The 26,886-nt window shown below is 37.9% G+C and overlaps 1 protein-coding gene across 1 annotated transcript in view; it reads left to right on the forward strand.

Moving 5' to 3' along the window:
• The window catches only part of GMDS (GDP-mannose 4,6-dehydratase), a 407,246-nt gene that overhangs the window by 140,852 nt on the left and 239,508 nt on the right, over nt 1-26,886 (forward strand). The window contains exons 5-6 of the mRNA XM_050313665.1: nt 12,031-12,223; nt 13,116-13,220. Coding sequence (XP_050169622.1) covers nt 12,031-12,223; nt 13,116-13,220 — 298 coding nt within the window. The remainder of the gene's footprint in view (nt 1-12,030; nt 12,224-13,115; nt 13,221-26,886) is intronic.

Raw genomic sequence — 26,886 nt, forward strand, 5'->3', positions numbered from 1 at the left:
ATATGGTCTTTTGTTGCTTCTAGCACTACTAGAGACAAAAGCTTCAGTGCTGTTTTAGGTCACAGTCAGGGGTACTAAAGCAATATTTGTTTTAAGGGGTGAGAGGGGAAACTCCCAAACTTGCTGGTTTTATGCAAATAGTTGACTATGACATCCCTATTTCCTGAATTTAAGGTTTACCTTAATATTCAAGTGAAAAGCAGCTATTATTCCTAGTCCTTTTCTCTGGGTCAGAACCCAAGACATAGGTGAAAAACAGGGCTGAAGTTTGGGTTATGTGCTACAGTATACAAATCAGTTGCAATGTTCTGCTTTGATTTACGATCACCATGGTTCCTGAGTGCCCAAACCTGCCTTTTAAAATTTATACCTATACATTGTTTTCTAAGAGCTGTAGTGAAGAGGCTTTAGTAGTCAGTAGTAAAAGTAAAAATAAAGTAGGGCGAAGGGGATACCAGCAGAAAAAATAACAGACTGATTTGTTTTCTGCAAATATTGTCCTGCTTGTTCAATAAAGTTTAACCAGAGGGTCTCATCCCTTTAAGCTCTCTGCCCCTTGGCCTTCTCCACCTTACCCCCACATACCTGTCAAGACAAATGGGTTTTTCAGATTCATCCTACAGGTTTCTTTCTAGCCAGCCACCCACCCACATCCTTCTAAGACAGATGAGTTGATTTAGTAAAACATTTTATGTGGGGGGATCGCCTTGGAGTTCAGAGTACTCACTGTCACATAGTGTTCTCCCTGAAAGGATGCAACTGGAGGAGATGTAAGGCTCGTGATTTCATAAGTATTCTAACAACATTAAAATCTGAGCTCTAGCAGTGGTGATAATAGTGTATTCCATTCCTGTAGCTTCCTTACACAGGATGAAGAACTATCACAGTCCACTTTGAGGTATGTAATTATTGCTATCCCCATCTTGCCTGAAATGGAATGTTAAAATTAGGTGTTACTATGGTGAGTTTACTGAAAGCTGTTTCTACAGGTTTATTACATCATTCACAACAAAGCCATCATCAGTTACTGGTTTTGTGGATGCTATTAATACCTTGATTTTAAAATTAATCATATTTAGTGCCTGTACTTGCAATACAGGTAGGGGTATTGATGCTTCTCTATTAGGGTTCACCCACTTTAGCATTTTAAAGGTGGTGTGGTTTTTTGGTTTGTTGGTTGCAGTTTTAATAAATTTAAAAGAGTCAGTGGTTTTCTTTCAGGGCAAAGGCAAACCTCAGACTCTTATGTTTATTTAAAGAATGTTTTTAAGTATCAGCTGTTCTCAAGAACAAGTAAAAGGAAAAGAATGCTGCTGGGTGTGTGAAGGAAAAAATATATTGGTTTTGGAATTGCTGTCCTTTCTTTGAGTAAGATTTCAGAGTGAAATTTCACAGGAGGTGACCTTATGCATTGGAAGAAAAGGCAATTATTTGCCCTCTTCAAAAAAAGAAAACTGAAAAAACCCTGGTGACTTATTTCTTGACATGCTGTTGCATGTCTATTCATTTTCCCAGTCATTCCTGCTGGAGTACTGGAGCAAGAACTGGGAAGGTGGCAACTGTGGGAGCATGTCTTTTGTTAGTACATACATGTCCATCCAAATTTGCCCCATACAATTAGCCATCCCAATTTAATTCTTAATGCACATGCAGTAAAACTGAAAAAAAAGCCTCAGAAATTAAGTACATAAAAGTCTGAGGTGTGCTGAGAGCATTCTAGCTAAAGAAGAGTTGTTCTCAATTTTAGTTGATTTGTGGCAAACCAGAGAGTAGAACTGGGTCTCTGGAGGTGTAACATTAAGACACGTTGTAAGTGATGGCAAGTAAGGGAGAACGTGGACTTACTGAACAATGTGAGCGGACCAAGAATAGGGCTGAAGTGGTGGCATTTATTTTGAAAATGTGTTTATACAGTACTTTTTATAGTATTTTATAGTACTATTTTAAGAATAAACTGAGTACACAAACGGGGCAGCCTGCTGCGATGCCACACAGGTGGAGGTGTTGAACTCAGAATCTAACACTGCCATCTTCACTGCTAAACCATGTTCCCAAGAGCCACATCTACACATTTTTTTAATATTTCCAGGGATGATGATTCCACTATTTCTCCATTGTGCCCAAGACAAGTCATCAATTTTTCTCTGTGTGTGTGTGTGTGTGTATGCACATGCATATTCATTTCCCCCAAAATTCATGTTTTCATTTTGTCTCCCTGAAGCCCTGTTTTGAAAGCTCTTCCATAATCGAATCACCACAAGGTAACAAGCTGCCATGTGTGGTTAGTGCCTGCTCTTAGGCTGTGATGAATGAAGTAGTTTGATTTTTGAGTAACTGTCAGTAAAAGAGAGAAGATAAGTTGCTTTATCTTGCATTTGCTGTATTTTAAGAGTGCTTCCAGACAGCATTAGCTCAGTTCCACAGTGAAATTGTAACTTGCTTTCTTGCAGTGGTTTGGCTGTGTCTGCACCTTTAGATTTCAAATTGAATGACTGAGTTAAGGCCCATATTCATGGGCAGTCCCTCTAGTTGGGTTTATGATGCCATTAATGAGTAATACATGCACATTCATCTAATTAATTTTTTTTGGAGCATCCCCGTGAAGCAGGGAAGCTCTTTCAACCACTAGTTAGCTGTTAGGAAGGAGATAGAAATTCTTTTTTAAAGGAGAAGAAAAGGCTTTTAATTTTACAAAATTAAAAATCACTGAGGTTTCCGTAGAGTAAAAAGTAAAAGCTCTTGTTAATCATCGTAGAAAGTTGTTTTTTATAAAGTATATGTCATATCTCTATAGATGCTTCATTCAGAGTGTGCACAGCTTGGTCAGAATTAATTGCAGGATTTTGCCAGCAGTGTTTTTTCTCATCTTCTCATCATGATCTCTGCTGCATCAGGTTACTAGGTAGATATAGCACAGAAAGTCAACTCAAAATAATGACAATGGTAGCTTAGAGAACTGGTCAGACAATTGCTGGTAGATAATGTGTGGGCAAGGGGAAAAAATAACAAAAATATTTTTTATTAAAAAAAATTTACAATTTTATAGCAAGTTTTCTCAAGTTTTTCAAATTCAATTTACATTATTTTACAAAAGATCTGCATTTCTTCAGTGCATTTTGTTTCCAGATTAAATGCCCTTAAGGAAAAAAGACTCTGGTCCCTAATCAAGTATGTCAAAACTCCATTTATGAAATATTTTATTTTGTCATGAAGGGAGAAGCACTTTTGGTACTTTAGAGGTATTGGAGAACCAGTTCTTTGAACTGCTTTTGAGCTTTAACAATGCTATGCGGCATAAGAAATTGCAATCTGGGAAGGAATCTTCAGTGATAATAAATGCTGAAAACATTTTTTTCTGGTTGAAAAAACAAAACTTCTGACAGGCCCCATAAACCTAGGGGTATTTTGCTTTGTGCATTAGTGAGAGGTACAAGAGAGTCAGGTAAGGTAGTAATTTGCAAGGTGGTGGGTTAATTCTAGCTTCTAGGCAATATAGAAGTTCTGGTTCTATTTGGGAGGGTCCATTATGTTAAGTTGTGTCTTGTTGGCTAGGAAGGCAAAGAGCAGAGAGACTGTTCTTAACAAAGCTTTGCCGTACTATGTTATTGCTTTAATTCAATATCTATCTAGCTATCCGTTGAAAGTCTATTAAAATCATAAAGCAGATAGGTGGTGAAAGTCTGTTGTTTTTTCTGGGATTTGTTTCTTTTTTCTTTTTCTTTTTTTTTCTTTTTTTTTATTTGCTTGTGATGATATTTTTAACACTTCTGTGCGAAACATCTTTCAATGTGTTCTGAAGCATCAAGGAAGCAAGGGTGAAAGTTTTTAAAAAGCTTCAGGAGGTAAAAAAAATAAAAATCAATTGTCATCCTGTTACAATTTTAAATCACCTGTATGCTTTAAATTAATTTCTTTATATGTGAAAATGTGTAAAAGTGGTGCTGGTTCTTTGGAAGCGACTGCATTCCCTGCATGCATTTTATTCATAGCTCTCTATTCCCCATATACTTATAAAGTGAAATGAATTGGCTATCTTTTTACATCTGCCTTTGAATGTTCTCTAGTGACTCTGCAAGTTACCCCTTTTTGTCTTTCTACTAAATAGCATTTAAAGCCTCTGGCACAGCTGGACTTCAGTATGTAAGAAAGCTTTTAGGGTATTACGATGTCATTAGCCATTGAAGCTGCAAAATATGAAACGCTGAAACCCATCCTGACTTTGCTGCATGTGGCATGTGCTTAAAAACTTGAGTATGTATGTATGTTGTCAAAGCTATCCCTGAACAAAATCATGCTGACAATGAATGAAGAATCAATGCTCCTTTTTTAAAAGCTTCTCTTCTAATCTCTGTAATTTGAAACTGAAGACTTAGCACAGTGGGTTGGAGATTGTTCTGCAAGATAAATCCCTTGCATCACATAACCCTGACAACTCCCCAGTTCCATCAAATTAATAACAAATGGATGAGAAGATAAGCAAAACTAATGGGGAGGTTACATTTTTGTGACAAAGTTTTATGGGTATACTGAATCTCATGTTCTGTGATAGCCCTCCTCCTTTTCCTCCTCTGCTTTGGTATTTTTTTTTAACTATCAGATCTGAGCATTCCTCTATCTGAAGCTCTTCTCTGGACGAGATATGATGAATAGTGAGCTGGACTATGTGCCTCCAAAAAGTTACTGTGAACAACTCTCTACTCCCACAGTAGGAATCGCTGATTTTCCACAAGGCCAGGCCTTGTTCTTTCACACTGTCCATCCATGTTCTACTCATTGGATGGTGCTACATGTCTGAACATCGAAAGACACTGCTGCAATCCCATCTCCCTCTCTTCTTAAAATTGTGCAATAATGTATTTTGGGAGCAGTCACTGAGTATCTTCTGGACCTGCTCTTTTCACAAAGTCGGGCCAGCTTTTACAGCAGGTGGCTCAGAGTGATGTCTGATTGAGTTTTGAGTATCTCCAAAGGTGGAGATGCCACAGCCTCTCTGCACAACCAGTTTCAGTATGAGACTACCCATATTGTGAACTTTTTTTTCCCTAATATCTAGTTGTAGTTTCTCATGTTTCAATTGTTGTCCATTGCCTTTGACCTGTCTCTGGGCAACTGTCTTTTAATCCAGTCTGGTAAATTCTCTTAATTCACTAAAGTAGCTAGTTAATGACTGGAAGAATAAGCAATTTACAAATTACTTGTAATGGAGATCTGTTCCAAACACACCTTTGAATCAACAGTCTATGGCAAAGACAACTGTAAAATATGTAGGAGACTTTGTATAATAATAATAATAATAATGTTTAACTTTAATAATAAAATTGGATATTCCAATTTAATGATTGGGCATAAAAATTTTGAAAATAGTAGGCAATTGGTGGTTCTTCTATAGCTCTTAAGTGGTCAGGCATATACCAGTGGGATGCTTTAGAGGCAAAGGTGAATGTGATGACCTCGAGAGCTGGATTTACAACTGCACCTGCAGTTTGCCAGGGAGGAATAACTTTCTAAAGAAACTGAATAATTAATCCAACTTGCAAGCCCTACTGATAGGGGATCTGATAAATAAGAAACTTTAACTACTTGGGGAGTATTTCTCCATGCTTATTCTCTGCTTTGGGTGCTTTGGGATGTTTCTTCTTTTTTTTTTCTTCCCCCCAAAAGAAAGCGAGTAGTAGCTTTTACTCCTAAAAAGGGAAAAAGGGAACCTGTTTTAATAATGCCAAGCTATTTCTCTTTAAATCTTATTTCAGCGTGTGCATCAAGAACTTGAAATTAATCAGGAACAGAGTTGCGAGGAAGATTTACACAAACCAAACCATGAGAAACTGCCATACAAACATACACTGTGCAATATGTTTAGGAGGACTCTTGCTCCTAATCATTGGATATTTTAGCTGTACAAAGAAAGTGGTTATAGAATGTGAAGAGCATCAAGGATCATTTCAAATTGCTAAACAGCAAAGAGCTTATTTTTTGTGCTTTAGTTTGGGTCTTCGCAATTCGAGGTGAAGGTGAAGTGCTGGCCCAGTGATGTCAAAATGAAACTTTTAACCACTTCAAGAAGTCTCTCTAGTCACACAGCCTGCATAGTATGACAGAGCTGCAGTGAAACTCCACCCCTAGGACCCAAGTGTAAGCACTGGTAGAGAAGCATATCTTTTAGAAGCTGCACTGATTATTCCTTTACATCATGAGTACCTTGAAAATCCAAGTTACCCAAGCTCTCTTGCTGCAGAAGTATTGTAAATGTCTTGGGCTAACAGGAATTTTAGGAAACAATGTTGATTTCTGCTTCCACTTATAAAAATTTTCTTGGCTAATTCTCAACTTGTTATCATGTTTTCAAATTACTCTCGTTTTATACAGGTTACTTTATTTTTTTCTGGTTTGCTAATGAGAGAACAGGGAAATAAATAGGAAAGAAGATAAAACTACAAAAAGAATGTTCATTTTATCCAGAATTTGTCATTAATTTTTTAGTCAATTTCTGTTTAGCTAAGAAGTTGAATAGGGCTTTAAGATATCAAGAGTATTGCTTAAAAAAAAAACAGTTCAGACCTATTGAATTGATTATTTTTCTGTATAGCAAAATATATAGCAGTTTGGGGGATTTTTTGTCTTTCAACTACTTTTGTTATTGGGTGAGAGGATAATGAGTTAAACATTCATTATGAGTTAAGAGGCTGGGAGGAAGAGGAATTGTTGTATTCTCCTAGAAGATTACCTGACATTTTTGTAGATATATAGGTTCTTCCCCATCCCCTTAACATCAGCCAGGTCCCCTCAGATTCTTTAGATTTCCTAAAATCCCTAAAATTTTTTTTTTCTCCAGTGTGTTAGGACTTTGTAGGAATGCTTGGCCCATAGTCTGCATTAGATTTAACAACTGGAATGTTATGCTTTACATGCCTGTTCCTAGGGATTGAGCAACCTGTTTACTGAGATGATATAAGTGATCCCAGTGGTTTTTATTGGCAGTGGAAAGCACACTGAATATTCAAAGCAAACAGAATTTATTTTAAAGAATACAAAAAAGTAACCGCTGTGAAGCTTGTGAGACTTGAAAAATTTCTGAGCAGTTTTTTTGCTCTGTGATTTGCTTTTCAGGTCTAAACCTTTCTCAATGACCCAATACATATCTTCTACTTTGATAAATCTCAAGAATGTACAATAGGTTTTTTCAAGGGAGAAAAGATGCTTATTTTGATGTTATAGTTAGGTTAGCCACCCTTCCTTTTACAGTGAAAGAATAATAATTTATGTTTATATTATCCTAATTTCTTTTGGGGCTTCACATAACCTTCCCTCTTACTTACACCAGCCTTCTCTGAAACTGAGAAAGCTGTAAGAAAGAGATGAAATTTCAAATCATTATTTATATTCCTTAGGTAGAGCACTGAAGCATATTCTGCTAGCATACACTTTTTTTTTTGATGTTTGAAAACTGATAGTTAATTATGACTGCAGCCCATTTGTTGGATTGTTCCAAATCACTAAAGAGAGATGAAGTATCTCACAAAGCCAAACCTGTGTTTGATAATTTTCAGAATATCACCAGTGCTGACAATGCACTGCTCAGAAGCAAGTATTATTAAGTCTACAGTCTTGTATGTAGTGTTTGTAGACATGATAGGAATGTGGTCTTGTGGAGGGTAAGACCCATATGTTTTCATTTAGATAATTTTCAGTAAGCTTTTAAATCTTGTTAAAGATCTTACTAAGCTTGGTTTTGAATGATCAGTTGGGAAACATCATATTTAAAACATTGCTCTATTAAATTCAAATCTCTTGTAGAGATTGAATCTGGTGATTATAAAGAAATGGGAGGGAGGAAATACAAGAGTTCAAATTCAAAAGGTAGAAACAAGTTCACAAAACTCATTCTGATTGTAGCCACATGAAAGAAGAGACATAATGTGGTTCAGTGTATTCATACTGTGTCCTGTGATTCCAAAGTGTTACAACTAATGAAACTATGCTTCTTTCAAGAAAATGTTGCCATCCTATGAGTAAGCCTTGCTGTGAAAATCTTTCCTTGCCTGAGAATATATTTGAAATGTACTATATTAGGGATGAATCTGGCTGTGAAGATACTCAGTATATAGAATTCCTTTGTACATAAGGAGTCTGTTTGCATTTTAGTATTCCTTGAGGGAATTCTGCGTGGTGTTTATAATGTGAAAACCTGGAACTTGAAGTACTTTTTACCAAGGATTTAAGTGTCTCCTTATTGTTCTGTCCACCTTTAATGACACACTTATCACTACCTATTGAATGGAATAAATAGACATATCTGAAGAATATACTTTACCATATCTCCAGAGATCAATAATGACAAGTGCAAAAGCATGCTGTCCCCATTATGCATGAGAAGGGAGTGCCAAAGTCACGCAGACTAACATGTTCCAAGTAGGCAATTGCTGTTTTGTTGGTATATCATCCTTTCTCTTTGTCACAAAGTCTGTCCAAAGAGGCCAAAGAAGTTTTGGATCCAGGACTTCAATATTCTTTGAGAAAACTTTCAGATTTAAAGTTTCTACCATTCAAAGAAGCTTCTTTTCTGTATTCCAGTCATTACAAAAAGTTCTGGCATTTCCTTCAAAACAAGATCTTGCTTTTAGGAGTTGACAGTAATGGATAATTTTGGATTTTTGAGGGAGGAATGGGTCATCTATTTTAGGTAGCTAAATTAATAAAGGAGTGTGTTTATAGTTTCTCCAAAGCAGGATCAAGAGCATTTCCATTAGGCCTTCTGCTGTGACTCACCACTGTCTTTATTGGTGTACAGGAAGACGATCTTTGTAATTCAGGCACTTAAGAAAGTTGTCATAAAGTAGGCAGTTGGAAAACTCTCATCTGTGGGTATTAGCTAAGCTCTTTTTTCCAATGAGTAAGTGTTTTAATCTTTCATAAGTATGACTTGTTCTTAGCCTTCATACACCTGCCTTTACAATCGTTTCCGTGACATATCTACTCTCTCAGGTAGTTTCACTACTGGAGCTCAGTGCACCAGCAGAGATTATTTCTATGAGTAACGTCTGTTCAATCTGATTCTATAATTTGTTTCTATAATTCAGTCTTTCCTTGTGTTATGCATGCATGTCTGTTCTCTCTTGCACATCCCTCTCAATGAGGTCCCTGCCTTTTTTTGTTGTTTGGGGTTTTTTTGGGGGGAGGGGGTTGGAGTGTGGGGGTTGTTTGTTTTGGGGTTTGGCTTTGGTTTTTTTTTTACTCTTTAGCCTTTCTGTGGGTCTTGAACAAAATAATGTGTATAAAGAGAGGGAAATAAGATGGTAAGGGATAACTTATCACCTTTTCCTACTCTGCCCTTCTTCATTTGAAACTACTTAATTGATCTTGTATTTTATAAAACTCGTTTGCATTTTTAACTTTGAATTAGAATCAAATTAAAATTTTGTTTGTTTTTATCTCTATTTGCAATGTGACTGCCTGTTGTTACAGGATATCTTAACAGTCAACGTTTTAGTAGATAAAACCATTTTTTATTTTCATGAATGCCGTTCTTGTCTAACCTGCACTCCAAAATGAAATGAGTTTAGTTGTCTGAATCCTGACCCTGGTGAACAACTGTCTGCATTACAAAATCACCCAGCAGACACAAAACTGGTGGTTTTTGCCTGGGGACACTCAGACCCAGTAGGCATGGAGGCACAATTACCTCACACCCCAGGGAGTGTTTTTTGTAGGTGAAGATTGAGGTCATTCATCAGGCAATAGGGAAAAGCATCTCTTGTGAAACTGGTCTCTGCATCAGCCAGGCAGAGCATTTCCCAGTGCTGCTGCAGCCTCATTGCCCCCTCTGGTTAAGAGGTTTTATAATCTGTGATCTCTTAGACTAGCTCAGTTACATGTGCCATTTACTTTGTAGTAGGATATGTAAGCAAAGATTTGCATTTCAGAGTGATTTTTTTAGCAGGTTATTTGTTGGAAACGGTACCTTAATATAAGTAAATTCTTGGTTCTGCTACAATAAGTATGTGTTTTGCCTTTCGTTGGAAAGCTGGGACATATGGTAATATACTAATTTATGTTCCTTAGTGCACTGTTGACTGTATCACCGTGTTCTTTAAGATGTTTTCCTAAGATGTTACTTATACACTGAAGCTGAGAGATCTTAAGTGTCTGTCATCTTTGTGCCAAATGGATTAAAACAAAAAATGCACATCACTTCTTGGTAGATCAGTGCTCAGTTTCAGCTGGGTCATAGCAGGTTAACAAGCCAAAGTATCAGGTTTCGTTTTTTGGGTTTCCTTTCTTTTTCGTTTAAAAAAAAAAAAAAAAAAAGTAAGGTTTGCTTTTGTTCGTAGTGTTAGCTATTTCAGATTAAAACTCTGGGAGAACCTTTTTATTTTGGAGAACAGGAACACAATTCAGATAATTTCATACCTGTGTTAAATTAACCAAAAGTGAAAACTCAAATTAATTGATTTTTTTTTTCCATCTGCTGTATAAATAAGCCTTAAACTTCTGGTAATTACTGAATAGAGAAAATGGCTTAACAAAAGAAATTAATATAGGGCTATCTGTCTGAATCTGCAAAGATCCTACAAAACTACCTAATAAGTGACAGGTTTCCCACTGGTTTCACTGTGACACCTCAACTTGTCCAACTATGGTCATTTACTCTCCACTCCGTTAGTAGCTACCCTGTCACTGAAGACTAATGAAGGGGATATTGTACATCTGTACTATCTGATATTGGTAGTGTCTCACTAACATCCAGCATAGACTGTATAAAGAGACTGCAATGTTGCCATCACTCTAGAGCTCGTTACTGGAAGTCAATCATCAGCCAGAGGGGATATAGGTAGAATAATTCTTTGGGTCGAGTTCATGAAGGAGATTGCTCTAAAAGTCTATTCCCCTTACTTTTTATGACATTGTCAGTATAAACAGGGAAAATTTTTCTAAATCTGACATAAGCAAAATCCCTGGATTGGAGAGAGAATGTAGAGAGAGAGACATGCCTCTGGGATGGGAACTGGTGGGAAAAAATTCCTTGGAGTCCAGGAGCTTTGCCTGAACATCCAAAAAACCAGCCTGTACCTACCAATCAAAAATGTGAGCTTCCTTCTGAGCATGGTTTCTCCTGCCTGCAAATTGAGGTGGTCATAACACATCTCTTACCTTCAGCTTGCTTTTTCCTTTTTTTTCTGCTGTAACAGAAAGGAAAATAATTAATTTATTTTTTAGATACTCTGAAAGCTAAGATTTTAGCATTGATTGTGGCACAGGCCACAAGCTCTTCATAAAGATAACTGAGAAAAACTGGAGTGGGGAGAGAAAAAGGACTCTTGGCCCACCAGCATGCATGAGTTTATTATTATACTTTGAAGAATATGTCAGTTCAAGATGTCGGGTTTCTTTAGGATACCTCCACCCTTTGCTCTCACACGTCATCATCCCCCCAACCTCTGTCCAAAAGCAACAGCTCTGGTACACCTTGGCCAAGTGGGATTGGTAGTCTCATTTGATAGCAGATATTTCCAGTCTTCTCTGAACTTTGATGTATGTTCATATTGCACAACTTTGGATGTTGTTTAAAATTTTGGGGGTTTTTTGATACATTTTTTTGCTGTCATGCTGTCTGTCTAGCCTATTATTTTTTTAAATATATTTTGGGCAATTATAACCAAATTGAAGTGTGTCAAATATGCTAAGCCCAAGTGAATGTTGTGAAAATTGGCAGCTGTGGAGATAACAGTGCCTGATAATGTTCCCACTGTGGGGAGGCTTACGCCTTACTTCACATGGGAAAATAATCCCAAGGAACACTAGTTTTTTTGTTCTGCTCTTTATGGAACTACTTATTTATTCTTGGAAGTCTTTTGAGGATACTTTTGTATTCTGAGTATCTACTCTGTACAAAAGTGTCTAGATGGTCAGTGACAAGTGATGTATTATATTACATATTAATATATATATTACTTTGTTTGGCTGTGCATGTTCACAGCATGTTCTGGTCCCCCTAGTAAAATTAGTGGGGTTTTATTTCTTTCTCTCCCCAAGATTTCTTTCGACCTAGCAGAATATACTGCTGACGTTGATGGGGTTGGCACCTTACGGCTCCTAGATGCTATTAAGACCTGTGGCCTTATCAACTCTGTGAAGTTCTACCAAGCCTCCACCAGTGAACTTTTTGGAAAAGTGCAAGAAATCCCGCAAAAGGAGACCACCCCTTTTTACCCAAGATCGCCTTACGGTGAGGATTGCTGATGGGGGGTGTGTGTGTGTAGTGTCTGTCTGTCTATTCTCCCTGCTCATGTCTCAAGGCTGAAGTCATTTGTGAGTGAGATTAGAATGATGATAGAGCTAAAGTGACTAGACATGTCGAGAGGCATACCTTTATGAATTACTATATAAAAAGTATTTGCTGCCATTGCCTGGGGGTTGGAAATTAGCATCTCACTTCACAAGACCTTGTTCATTCAGCTCAGAGGTGAAGAGCTCTTGAAGAGGGAGGTGGGGGGTGCTGGAAGAGGCAGGGTGACTCTTCCTTCACAAAGGATTGTGAGGTATGGCTGAAGTGATAAGGTTTCATACTTTTTGTTGCCTAAATGAAAAACTCCCAAGAGCTCACTTCTTCCTTCATGAAATCGCATGAAATTTGAAACACTTATTAAAGCAGTGGGCATGGAGGACTTTGGTGATAAAGTTTCAAATCAATTTAAGTGTTAAGGCACCAGATTTTCGCTTTTATTCCTTCAAAGTAATTTTTATTTTGTTTTTTTTTATTAGCAGAGGTCACCACAGTGGTGTATTTCACACGCTCTGTGTTAATTATACTGTAAAAGAAAGACTGCTGTGCTTGAGTGTGCATAAGAAAACAAGTAAGAGGCTGCCCTAATGCTTTCTAGCCAGCTCTGAGGCTGCACAGAAGATGAGTATTTTCCCTGTCAGCTGCTGTTTATTGGGTTGGATTTTTTTCCATATAAAATTTGACATATATAGGGAATTAACCAAATTCTAAAGCACTCTGCTGTTGGAAAGGTGGACTTCAACCTATATGTGAAATAGATGTGTATGAGTGTGTGTGTCTGAGCTGTGTACAAGCTTAGCTGATGTATAATAATGCTTCAAAATTATTTTTGTAGGGGCAGCAAAACTGTATGCCTACTGGATTGTGGTGAACTTCAGAGAAGCCTACAATCTCTTTGCTGTGAACGGCATCCTCTTCAATCATGAAAGCCCCAGGAGAGGTTAGAAAATCCATGTGAACCTCTTTCCAATTTTGCATACATCTGGTCAGAAAACTGGAACAACATATCCACAGGTTTCATTTAAACTTGCCAGAATTCCATGGGGAGGGTACCATGACTTGTAGCCTACTCATGGCATTTAATGTAGCACTTCTGGCAGAGCCTACAGAACAGCAGCTTTCTCTTTTGAGCTTCATATTCCATTTTGTAGCCCTCTGATGCCGAAGGGAGGCTTGTGTACCTAACTTTGTGTATCAAAAGAGACATATTGCAATAACATAACGTCCCTGTGTTCTCTTTCCCTCTTGATAATAAGTTAAGGCTAAAATGTTAAAAAGACACATTAAAAAAGGCAAGTTTTCTAAACATTTAGTTGGGTGACTACATAAACAGATGCAATTTCAGGTGTGACATATGCTGAAGATTTTTATTTGCATATAAATGTCAAATTGAGAGACAGAAATAATAGATGCTCTAAATTCAAAATACTAATGAGTACAGCCTGGTATTTTGAAAAAAATTTGAATTATAGCCCATAGCTTCTGACTAGACGGCTTTTAACACATGGCTTCAAAATGCCTTTCAGTTTAATCCTTAATAGCAATGCAGCTTAAATTCCATTTAATCATCCCTTTTCCACTTACAGTACTTTATGAACAATTAATGCTGGTATTTTGAGCAAGAATCCATGGTTGATTATAAGTCTTTTACAATGACAGTTTCCTCTACCCTTTAAGTACTGTGACTGTAGAAAACACTCTAAAATTAAACTTCTATATTAAAACAGAAAACTGGATTCTCAGTGCAGAGGCCTTTTGTTGTGGTCTGTTTCTAAATGAAAAATAAATTCAAGTTTTACAGGAATGCAATTATATAAATTATAGCCTGGCACAAAATTTTAATCATACTTACAAATGTAAAATAGACCATAATTGTAACTCTGTTTAAAAGTGGTGGGGTAGGGGGTGACGGGAAAGGAAAAAAAAAAAGAGAAAAAAGGAGTTGATGTCAATAGGATTTAAATATTGATTTCAGTCTTTGGAAGTCACAGCTGTGAAACCTCATCATACACTGGGTAGGCAACATTTACAGTAAATGGTGCATCAAATATTTGGTGGTAGAAGCTGGTGCATCACTTCACTGAAGCAAATGACAGCACAAGTTCAAAATTAAAAGAGAATCAAATTTACTGCATTGTTTCATTTAGAAGCCCTAATACTTTGCTTTCTAGTAAAGAGTCTACCAAGGTATATTCTTAGTGTGCTGTAAACTGATGTCCAAATTGCTCTGAGTTATTATTGTGTAATTAAAACATTCTGACCAACACGAAGAGTGAGAGAATATGCAATAACTAATATTTATTTGCTTGGCATGATTTCTAGTAACACTAAGGAGCTACAAGACGAGATGGAAATTATGCAAATTCATTTACCATTTGTGCTGCTTCTCTGTAGACTTCTGCCATTTTGAAGGAGGAAAACTTCAGTACTCACTGCTATTTTGATTCCTCTGACATTTGTTCCTGCTGTGACACTGCTGCAATGTAGTTACCGATCCAAAGTCCCTTTCAACACATTTAATGTCCCTGTGGAGAATCCAAGTTTGTGCTTTGAAGCCTCGGGCTGTACTTTTCATTGTGTGAATGTGCTGGGTGCAGTTTTAAGCCCCTTATGCCATGAAGAGGAATCTTGTCCTAGAAATCCTCTGTTTACCTTAGCAGGAGTATATGCCATGAAAGCAACTGTAACCACAGGCTAGTGCCATTTGCATAGTGTTTTAATGGTAGAAAGTCTGAAAAACTGTACAGGTAAGAAAGTGGAAGAAAAGTAATTTTGAGATTGTTTCTTGATAGCCATTCGTCACTTTCCTAATACTTTTGAAGACTAGAAAGGCACTTTGGGAGAAAAGGAGGATTTAACTGCGATATCTAATTCCTATGCAAAAATTTTAAAATGCCTTATGGTTTGGCCTTTTTTTTTTCTACTGATTTCAAAGATTGGAAATACCTAAATAAACCAACACATATTTTGTTCCAGTATTACATACCGTTATTCCAGTTGGTTTAGCTTTACACTGAATGGATCAAATACAACATCCTATTTATTGTGACACTATGTGCATGTCATCTACACAAAACCTAATGCCCAGGAGTCAGAGAAGAGCAGAATTTTGTGGCAATGTAGTTTGCTGAGTTGCAGAGTAGATCAAAGGACATGGAACTGTTGCAGCAAGTGCAGAAGAGGGCCAATGAAGTTCATAAGAGGACTGGAGCATCACCCTTATGAAGATAGGCTGGGAAAGCTGGGCCTGGAGAAGAGGTTGCATGGAGATCTCCTAGCAACTTTCCAGTATCTGAAGGGGAGCAACAGGGAAGCCAGAGAAACACTCTTCATCAGGAACTATAGTGACAGGACAAGGAGTAACTGGTACAAATTGAAAGGGGAGAAGTTTAGATATTAAGAAGAAATGGTTGTTAGATATTACGAAGAGGATGGTTAGACATGGAACAGGCTAGTCAGGGAAGTTGTGGATGCTCCAGACTTGGCAGTGTTCAAATCTAGCTTGGAAAAGGCTTTGAGCAACCTGGTCTAGTGGGAGGTGTCCCTACCCATGGCAAGTGGGGTTAAAGCTAGATGATCTTTAAGGTCCATTTCAACCCTTTAACATTCTGTGATTTGATGATCAGTCCTGGCAAGCAGTGCATATCTAAAGTGTTAGCCATACTTTTGAAAATTTCTGTAGGCTTCCTACAGTGAATGTATTTATAGGAAAATATTGTAAAGAGACAAATCCGAGTATTTCTTGTTGGCAGGGATCCATGAGGTATTCTACATTGTAAAGCACTGTTAAGGATAAACAAATTGCATTTTTTGAACTTTGCAGGCTGAATTGTGGACTATGATCAAATACAGAAGTATTTGTATTTGAAGTACCAGTGCTCATGGTGAAGGATGGTGAATTGCAGTTGTCTACCAAGTGGCTTTTAGCAGCTGGTAACTGATGTGGAATTGAATAGACAATTGTAAAGGGTTTGCTTCATGATCTGTATTGTGGTTTAGGGTCACTCAAAGAATCACCCTCAAAGCAACAAAAATAGTTTTAATATGAATTTATAAAAGTGTGGCTTAACAAAGTTTGATGGCAAGATTCACTCTTACTACGTGAGTGAAAAAATACAAAGGAAAATTGAGTTAGAATCAATTTAGAATGATTTGCACAGAAACGGAAAGCACTAAAGTGTAAGGGAGACCCACTGAGTCATGAGGTTCAGGGTACACCTCCTTGCTTTCTAAACTCCTCATGGAACTTAAGTGCAGGTAGTTACAATCTCATTCTCAGACATATGTACAATATTTTATGTCTAAAGGAATTAATTCTTTCATTTTTTCATTAGTATTAATGAATTAGCATGCTCTGCAACTTCCTGAACATCATGCTTGATATAAAGGATCTCTCCACCTCGGGTAATGAAGGATCCCTCAGTCCCAGGCAAGGAATCTCAAACCTTGAGATGGATCCCAGATCAAGGGGAGAGGTACTGCCATGAAGTCCAGTTGCAATTTAGAGAGAACTCAAACTGGACTTATCCAAAGGCCTGTCATGAGTAGAAAGGTCTCTCTGGCTCAAGGGGCAACCTTGAGAGGTGTCCCAACTCAAGGAGAGCACTGCCACATTGCCTAGCAGGGAGACCTCAAAGAAGGCTCATTTAGGCTCTCATCTTTATGGGATAAAGGGGTTGGCTTGTAGTCAAATTACATGTGATGGGAAAGGTATGCAAGCGATTCTTTGTACCTACAACTTTCTTTGTTCCTTCATAGCTGAATCTTGGAAAAACCACCCACTATTCATGTGTTCAAGCTCATGTGCGTTGATGCACTGTGGATCACTCTGGCCATTTGTGGGTTTCCTGGATGAGTTCTTTACCTGGCTGCAGCTTAGGCCTTTACCTCCTTTGGAGCCTGAACTAATTTATTGCTAGTTTGGTTAAGGGAGTCAAGTGCATCTGTCACAATTGCTCTTTATATTGTGTTCTGATATTGTACTGTAGGGGCAGCAATACACAAACCTAGTGAAAATGAGAACTATCTAATCTCAAGAACTGCTTCTCTGTGAAAAGAGTTTAGGAATATACACCTCTTATTTCAGAATGCTAGTTCTTCTTCTGAGCCTTCCAGTTTAAACTCAGAAAGGAGCACCAGTAGTTAATCTCATGTAGCCTGTATAATAATAAGGAAGTCTACACAGAGTTCATAAGGGTAAAGAATGCTTAAGTCTAATATGAGAGGTTTCATATTCCTCAAAATCACAAAGACTTGAAAGAAGTCTTGGCTTTGAGAACATTTGGTTTTCTACTTTTATCTTGTTCTATGAGAGAAAGACTGTAATAGGAGTAGTTCTTAAGATGTGATGCCATACTGTAAAGCTGAGCACTTAAGTTTGCTGTGTGGGCTTTCTTTTAAGTATGATGTTTCATGTTCTGACAGTCAGAGTGACTTTATACAAAAACACCAGTGATAAATTCCAGGTTGGCTGAACCCACTGCCTGAGCCTTACATCTTAATTTGGGAATAGTACAGTGTTATTAAATTGCACAAGTTCTTGTGTCCATACTCAAGAGATACATGTGTATGTAACAGCAGAAACTATTATCTAAAATTTCAAATGAAGAAAAATTAGTGGCAATGTTAGACTAATCTTAATAAAATATACATCTACTTTGAGCCTTTCTGTAGTACTTTCCTTTCTATTATTTTCTTTATATGATACATACTGCCTTTCATTTGATTTGCTTTGCATTTCACTTAATCATTTTTACAGTTTTGTAAGATGAAATAGTCACTTTTTGACCAGTACATACTTTTCAGCTCACATAAATCAACACAGCTGCACTGAAGTGAATAGGGTCATGTTGATTTATGCCAGCTGAGGGTCTGGCATAGTACTTCCAGTAATGGTCTGGTAATGTAAGATAAGCATGACTTGCTTCCTTTGGGGAAAAGACCTGTATTAGCAGTATACCTTGCTAAAGCTGATTTCTACAGTTACTTTCATCAATTTTATGCAAGTATAGCTCAAGTGTTTCCTGATTTATGATAATGCCAAGGTGAGTGGGATCTTCCATTGCTGAAGGTTATTTACTGTCTAAGTGTGACAGGAGCTGAAAAGCAAAATCCTCTACAGTAGTAGTAAGCTAGAAGGTGGCCTCTCTTTCCAAAAATGAACAAACAAAAATAAGTCTAAAAAACTTTTCCAGAATGATGCTTTCCCACCCCACTCTCCCTCCCCTCACTCCCCAAGATCGCATTATGGGATACCAAATGGGGAACTTGGTGGCCACCTAGTTTCTGATGGTGGCTGAACATGTCTTCCAATATTATCAGTGTGGAAATGTCTGCCCTATAGCAATATTTGAAAGATATTTCTGTTCAGTGAGATGGTGGGTTTGACAGTGAAAGAGTGAGGCAATTAGCAAGTCTAGTTTTCAGAAAAGCTAGGGCTTGATCCAAACCTTTTTTTACTTCACTGGAAAGGTTTCTATTCTTTTTTGGGCTCTGGATCTCACTAATACCTTCTCTTCTGAGTGAGAAGGCAAACTACTTGTTGACAGTGTCATTTATTTCTTCCCAGACAAGCGCTTACTGTTTTTTTCTCCTCAGTTCTGTGTAAGAGGTTTTCTCAGGTTTACAAGATGTGCCTTTGGATGTCTGAGATAACTTTCTGATTTGGTTAACCACTTCATTGCTTGCCTCAACTGATCTTAATCTGCCAAGATGTACAAACATGTACAGCATGTTTCCTGACACAATGCAACAGAAGTTTTGTTTGTTTTTGTTGCTTTTTTTCCCCTAAGTAATACTTTGCCTCCACACATGACATCATTGTGTAGATCATTCAGTAGGGAATTTTTTTTGTCTGATACCAACCCTGGTAAAGCAGTTGTCATCAAACCATTGCTGTATAGCCAGAGGGAAAGGATACAACTGCTCATTTCTGTGATCTCTTTCAGCCAGGGAGGAAATGGCTAGGTGTTAGATTGCAGGCTGAATGTTGTCAAAGTACATGTAGTAATATTAAAATGAAAAGAAATCATGATTTAAAGAGAATGGGGAGTGTTCTTTGCTTTTATTTTTTATTTTATTTTATCTGGATCTCAGGTTTGCCACAGGGAAGGAGGTAGGAGTTTCCCCTACTCATTGTCAATATGTGTGGGTATCTTTTGAATTTATGTTTTTTGTTGTTACCTTTTTTTTAATCACCTTTCAGTCTCCCTTTTGCCTCTACTTAATTGAGAAAGCAGAAGCAGATGGTGACATCTGCTACTGACTTTCAAAAAAAATCCATACAATCCCTACTGTAACAGCTGTTCTTCTGTATCTACTATATAGAGTTGTAGTCAACATCTGCCAGATTCCCCTTTCTCATTTCTGTGGTTGAGGAGACTAATTGCTAGTCTCCTGACACACTTTCTGTGCAAGAGAAGCTTGGTCAACCTAGTACCATTGGAAACTCTAAAGGCTTTTGGTGGTGTGGGTTTGTTTTTTTTTTGTAATTCACGTGAGTGTGTAAAATTTTCAGTGCAGAGCTACATCTCTTTCATTTAATACAAAATTTCCCAACCCATGAGTATTTCTGAATAGCAAAAGTCAGCGGAGTGTTGCTTGTGACTTCCTTACTCCTTGCTGGATGAGAAGAATGCAGGCTGGCTAGTATCATCAAGGATCATTTGCCTAGCATATTGAAAACTTGATGGCAAGGTACCATGGCCAATGTAAAAGGAGTTACTGAGACAGTTGTGTGCTATAGAGCAGCCAAGATCATTTCATGCTTTTTAGTTTGCATGTTTCAACAGAGAAAGCACGCAGTGTCCTGAAGACATGCATTCCTACTGGCTTTTTCTCCCTGCTGCGAGACTGATCCTGCTAAGTGATCCATGCAGGTGTTTCCTTATCTACACACGCAGTCAAATGTCAACGGGGATAAATGTGGGCATTAGGGACTACTTGCACAGAGGGATTTGCAGTAATATTGACTGTAATAATAGAAAATTGCCAGGTAATACCTTTCTGCTGTTTTACCCAAGTACATGTGTTTTCCCCTTGAAAAAGATCCAGTGTTACAAAATAAGTGAATTCAGTTAATTATGATGATGCTGAACCTGGTCAGTACCATGGAACTTGTCACGTATAGGAACGAAACTGTTGTGTATGTGAACTGAATCAGGATATAAAAAGGTATTTTTCTGAAGTAAGTAATTGATGAAGAAAGATGCTGTGTTGAACCGTCTAATTACTGAAATATTTTTGTTTCAGTCTTTGCAACAATAGTTTGTAGTAATCTTTACAATTTTTTTTATTATTTTTTTTCTGTTTAAACTCAAAGTAGTCCTTATTCTACACTTCTCTATCTGATGCACTTTTCTGGGGTCTATAACCAGTTTATCTAGACAGTTATGGATATAGCTTGTACAAAAACCTAAATAATTTCTTGCCTGTGGGTTTAGATTTTTTGGAACAGCTGCATTCACAACCCAGATCACTCCCTGAGCAAATTATTATCTTATCAGATGCATCTTTTTGTCATTAAATCATGCTCTCTTGTGGCTTAAACTCTGTTGAGAAGAAAGTAGATTACAGATTTTGCTATTTTCCATTATTGATTTCAACTTTTTTTAAGAAAAAAAAAAAAAGGCAGACCATCCCCACAATTTACAAAATGTCAAAACCATTAAATATAGAAAACTTGACCATGTAATTTTTTACATTTCTCAAGTTATATTAACATATATCAGTGTTGCTTTCTTAAACTAAAATATGCAGGGGTTTTTTCCTCTAATGAAATATCAACCCAAAACTTTGAAATAAATGCTATGGAAATTGCAAGAGTCAGCAATGGGAAATGGAGAGGCATAGCATGTGACTCACCTGTAGTGTTCTTATGTTTTCATTACTGCACAAATCTGTAGCAAAATTTTTAGAAATTATGTGGTTTAGGTGCCTATTTCCCTATTTTTTCCCCTTAGTTACATTTGTTTTTCTCCAAGCAAAACACAGTAGAAAATGTGGCCATTCTGCTCTTCTTGCATATGTATAAATGAGAAAATGAAGTGAAATACAGGCAAGGATTATGAGGTTTACATCTTGCATTTTACAAATGAGCTTAAAGTGAACGCAGAGTTTGCAGAAAGTCAGAAGAACAAAAGTGATTTCAGCCAGAAGTCCATCTGGCTGAATTATCCCATTTCCCTTGCTGGAACATTAAGGGAAGTATAGCAGACAATATAGATATAGAGTGGTCATCTCAGACCACAGTAGCTGGTGCCTAAGAGACCATTCCTAAGAGAATCCCCCCAGTCCACTACTTGCCCAGTCCAGGGCTCTGTAGGAACCCAGTCCAAGCTGCTGCTCTTGAGATCCTCTCTGAAGGAAACTTTAGCTGGGGAGTAACACCTTCTTTGAATACACGGTTAAGTCATAGTTCGATTGTACCCAGAGCCTAGGGCGAGAGAGCGTACTGTGGGATACAGTTTCCCTGGATGTGGACACTCAGTCAACCACTTGTGTATCTTGCTTCTGTCAAAGAGTTCCTTGAGCAATTTTTTCTTGCAGTTGCATCTAACAATTGTTTTGTTCTGTTGTGTTTCACTAAGATTTCCTCCTTCATTTTGCTCTCAAATTTAAATACTGTTGTATTCTGAAATAAAGTCAAGAAAGGAAAAAAAAAATGACATGAAGAGCAAAGGTCAGGTCATTATTGCAAGACATGTTGCATAAATGAATCCATCTTATGTTGCTGATATTCTATAAGTAATGAGTGTTTAGTATTTCAGTCATTGTTACTGTATTATTTCCTAACCTTCTGAAGACTATGATTATTCATATAAATTCTCTCAAATATATAAATTTCTTGTGTGGTATACTACTGTACTGCTTTGTCTTCTTCCTATCCAACATCAGTGATGCCAGTGTTCCCCTGAGAGTATGAGGTAAAAACCATTAGAAATTGCTTATGGGCCACTTTCACAGTCCTGGGTATCACTGCAGAGTTGTTATTAAGTATGTGAGACTCATGTAACTCTATATGAGGCCTTATTCCACAACCTTCAAAATTTGGGCATCATCTAGCAGGGGCAGAAACTTGAAAGAACTGGCTGGAGGGCCAGGCCCAAAGACTGGTGGTGAACGGGGCTGCATCCAGTTGGTGGCCGGTCACCAGTGGTGTCCCCCAGGGATCAGTGCTGGGCCCAGTCCTTTTTAACATCTTTATCGATGATTTAGATGAGGGAATTGAGTCCACCATCAGCAAATTTGCAGATGACACCAAGGTGGGGGGCAATGTCAATCAGCTGGAAGGCAGGAGGGCTCTGCAGAGGGACCTGGATAGGCTGGAAAGTTGGGCTGATTCCAATGGAATGAAGTTCAACAAGGCCAAGTGGCGGGTCCTGCACTTTGGCCACAACAACCCCTGCAGCGCTACAGGCTGGGCACAGAGTGGCTGGAGAGCAGCCAGGTGGAAAGGGACCTGGGAGTTTGGATTGACAGGAGGCTGAACATGAGCCAGCAGTGTGCCCAGGTGGCCAAGAAGGCCAATGGCATCCTGGCCTGGATCAGGAACAGTGTGGCCAGCAGGAGCAGGGAAGTGATCCTTCCCCTGTACTCAGTGCTGGTGAGGCCACACCTGGAGTGCTGTGTCCAGTTCTGGGCCCCTCAGTTCAGGAAGGACATTGAGGTGCTGGAGCAGGTCCAGAGAAGAGCAACCAGGCTGGTGAAGGGACTTGAACACAAGTCCTGTGAGGAGAGGCTGAGAGAGCTGGGGTTGTTTAGTCTGGAGAAGAGAAGGCTCAGGGGAGACCTCATCACTCTCTACAGCTACCTGAGAGGAGGCTGTAGCCCGGTGGGGGTTGGTCTCTTTTCCCAGGCAGCTCTCAGTAAGACAAGAGGGCATGGTCTCAAGCTCTGCCAGGGGAGGTTTAGAGTGGATTTTAGGAAGAAATTCTTTACAGAGAGGATAATCAGGCATTGGAATGGGCTGCCCAGGGAGGTGGTAGATTCTCAGTCCCTGGAGGTGTTTAAGAAGAGATTGGACATGGTGCCATGGTCTAGTAACTGTGGTGGTACTGGATCAAGGGATGGACTTGGTAATCTCAGAGGTCCTTTCTAACCCATCTGATTCTATGGTTCCATTCTATGAAAGCCTGGTCATACACATATCTTGTATGCATACAGTGACTACCACACTTACCTGGGCCATCTTAGTATCTGAAGCCTTTTCTCAACAGTATACATCCTGTCTTCCCTAAAACAGCTCTCCCAAAGGTTGTCTCCCTCTTGTTAGAACTCTACTTAGTCATGCATAATTTAAAAAAATATATTTTTAAAGTAAATCCACTGAAAGTGCATGTTGTTTGATAGTAATTTGAAATCAACCCACCAAGTCATTTCAGATATGGGAAACTGAACAGGAGAGACTCTAATTCGCAATAAAAAATTCCAGCATTAGTGGCTCAAAAACCACTGCAGAAGGAAATGTCAACTAATAAATAAATTTATCAATAAAGTTATCAGGATTCATTAAAAACAATTAAGTGAGAAATGCAATGTGATCAGATGTCACCTCTGATAAGGTTCATCACCTAGTGGGATTTTATAGCAGTTTTAGGAGGGTAAGCTACTTTATCCGAGATCAGAGAGAAGGTTAGTGCATTTGTCAGAGCTTTGTTTGAATTTACGAACAATTTTACTTCTCTGCCTTGATTTCACTAAGTGTTTACTTACAGTTCCCAGAAACATGTGTTTAAAAAAAAAAGCAAAACCACACAAACAAACATTGCTTGTGTAGGTAGTTTGATTTCAGACCATCACATGCATTATGCACTTTTTGGTAGGCATGCAAGTTTTACATTTATAAGCATATACTGTTTTCACTACAAAATAGCTGAAAATCCCAACAGTGTGGCAGACTGCTGACTTGTGCCGGTTTTATTTATCTAATTGCAAGTATTATTGAACAGATTTTAACCTCTGTTTCAAGGAGTTATAGCAGTGTATATAATGTCAGCTACATGTGTTTCCCCACTGTTGATGTGTGCACACCTTGCCAACCATGTTAAAATACTTCTTTTTTCAAGGATTTGCACTTCACATACACTTAAAATTTAATTATAAGTTCCACTTAATTGTTAGGCAACAATTGGCAAATGAAAGCTATGGCCAAAAGCATCATAATTAAACCAGATACCCCCTGCTATTTAGATGTTGCAATATCAGTTGCATATTTTAGTCTGTATTGTATCTCACCCTTACAGAATGATAGCTGTTAAAACAAAGACTTAGCACATTTCTAATGAAACCCTTCAGGGTTGCTCTTTGGTATGGGAAAACATCTTAAAACGAAGCCAACAGAGACAATTCAGTATCATGTTTTCTCTACTTTCTCTGGATTTTTGCCCTAGGACACATGAGTTTGAGAACCACTGCTATAGAAATGCTGCAAGAATGCTGATAGATTTTTATTTTTGAAGTCAAGACCTTGATTTCATGACATTATATGAGAATAGATTTACAATTTTTAAAGAATTATCCAGTAAAGCAATTCAGACCTTCATTTTACATATTTTTTCCTCATTTATATTAAAATCCTTATATTAAAAGAGATTTAAGGTGTTTATTCCTTTTATCAATATCTGTCAATAGGTGGATTGAGAATATTTCCCAAAAGTTTACAATAAAATCCTGTAGTAATCCCAGGTCTAGGCAGTGTCAATCTGGAAAAATATAATGCTCATTTTGGGTTTAAGACAAATCCAGATGACATGAGAAAAACATCAGTAGCACTCAAATACATTTTACTTTCCATTACTTTTTAAAACATTTCTTTTGAAACATTGGCTTTTTAAGTTATAAATCTTCTTTGTGCTTTCTTGCTGACACCTTCCTCTTCTCAGCCCCACCTCATGCCCATGTTCTGAGTCATTGGTGTGCATCCATTAGGGGTACTTGTGTTGCGTCGTCCACTGTGTGCTCTCACACTGAGTTTCTATTTGCTGCAGACTGTAAAAATAACCAACAAGATCTTTTATCACCGTTATTGCACTTCTTCGAGATAAATGGAAACATTGTGCACCTCCTGAGTTATTAAACTTCCCAAATTTTATATAATTCTTGAAAGCAAAGTAAACTGGAAATTATCCCTGGCTGTAAGCACTTTGTTGGTTCAGGGTGGCATTAGTGTTGTCCTTAAACATTTATGCTGAAGTGCCATTGCATCTAAAGTAAAGTCAGTCCTGTGACCATAACAGGCATCTGAGTTTGCAAATACTCCTTCTTTTTTTTTTTTTCCCATGCTGTTGTTTGCATAAATATTGCATGTTTGTTATTGCAAATCAGGCAAGTAATTGCTAATTTTAACATATATTTTTCAGCAAGGATGCATCTTCCCATTCTCAAATCCTGACCTGTTGGGGCAAATGGGGGAATGGGATGGACTGATGCTATTGGTGTGATTTGGAGTTGTGCTCTATTGGGATAGAGCATCTGGTATTCATATGTCATGGACAAACTGCTCCCCTCTGTCTGGTCTAAAAGTAGGCAGTGTATGTTCTCCTTTTCTGAGTAGCCATTCTGTGTTCTCGGCCATAACCTGTCCAGATACACTGCAGTTTCCAGGTAATGACTTGCATCATCTGAATTCTGGTGAAAATTACAGGTGCTTGTCATGCATCTGAGCTGTATGGGTCTCCTTTGTACTTGGTGTGTTCTCATAGAAATGTAAGTGTTCCCTCATTTGTCACAGAGTCTCAAGTCCATTTCCTTAAATCATACGTAATGGACACCAGCTAGCTTGTCTTATGTTTGTGTTACATTTGCATCTTCAGATAAGGATGCTATTGTGAAAGAGTCCATTAACTAGTAAACTGAGCATGTAGTACAAATAGTAGGCTTTTTTCTTTAATACTGTTTGATTTTTGCACAAAACTAAAAAAAGAGTGTAGCACATATACAATTGGTTTATTTTTAGGATATTTAATGGTCCTCGAAGACCACATAATATTTATGAAAAACGGAGACAGATTGGTGTACTCTTGAGAACTTGAAAGCTCTATTTAATGTAACAGCAGAAGGAAAATGCTACCTTTACTACCTAGTTCTTAAAATTCTGGTGTTACTTAAGAACTGGCAACAGTTTTTGTCATGCTGGTGAATCCAAGATCTATTGCCAAAATGGTGTCAGAAAAGTAACCAGTGAATAACAGGTCATTATTAAATTTTTGCTATGTTTCATGATGATGCTTTTCTTAAGAAAAGCATCATAATCTTAAATTACACTTAAAGAAGCTCTTTGTTTTGAAATTATGGGATGAAGCAATTCTGGGTTTGAGTTCATTAGTGTGCTGTAGTTATTGCACAACTTTGGTCTACTGGCAAGTAAGTTAAGTGTTTGGTTCTACAGGTTCCTTGTGGGTTTGGTGGTGGGGTGATATTATCTGACTTACCATCACATTTATAGTGATAACCAGGCATCAACACCCATGAAGAAACCCACTGAGTCAACAGTGAATGTTCATTTTTTCCAAAATGATGCATGTATGTGAGTACATGGATGATGCTTGAAAATGGCTGCCTGTACAGGAAAGTCTGATGAAAGGATTATTATGTTCAGTAAAATTTGC

The sequence above is a fragment of the Myiozetetes cayanensis genome, unplaced genomic scaffold, assembly GCF_022539395.1.
Source record: "Myiozetetes cayanensis isolate MyiCay16 unplaced genomic scaffold, myiCay2020 scf1, whole genome shotgun sequence".
NCBI lineage: Eukaryota > Metazoa > Chordata > Aves > Passeriformes > Tyrannidae > Myiozetetes > Myiozetetes cayanensis.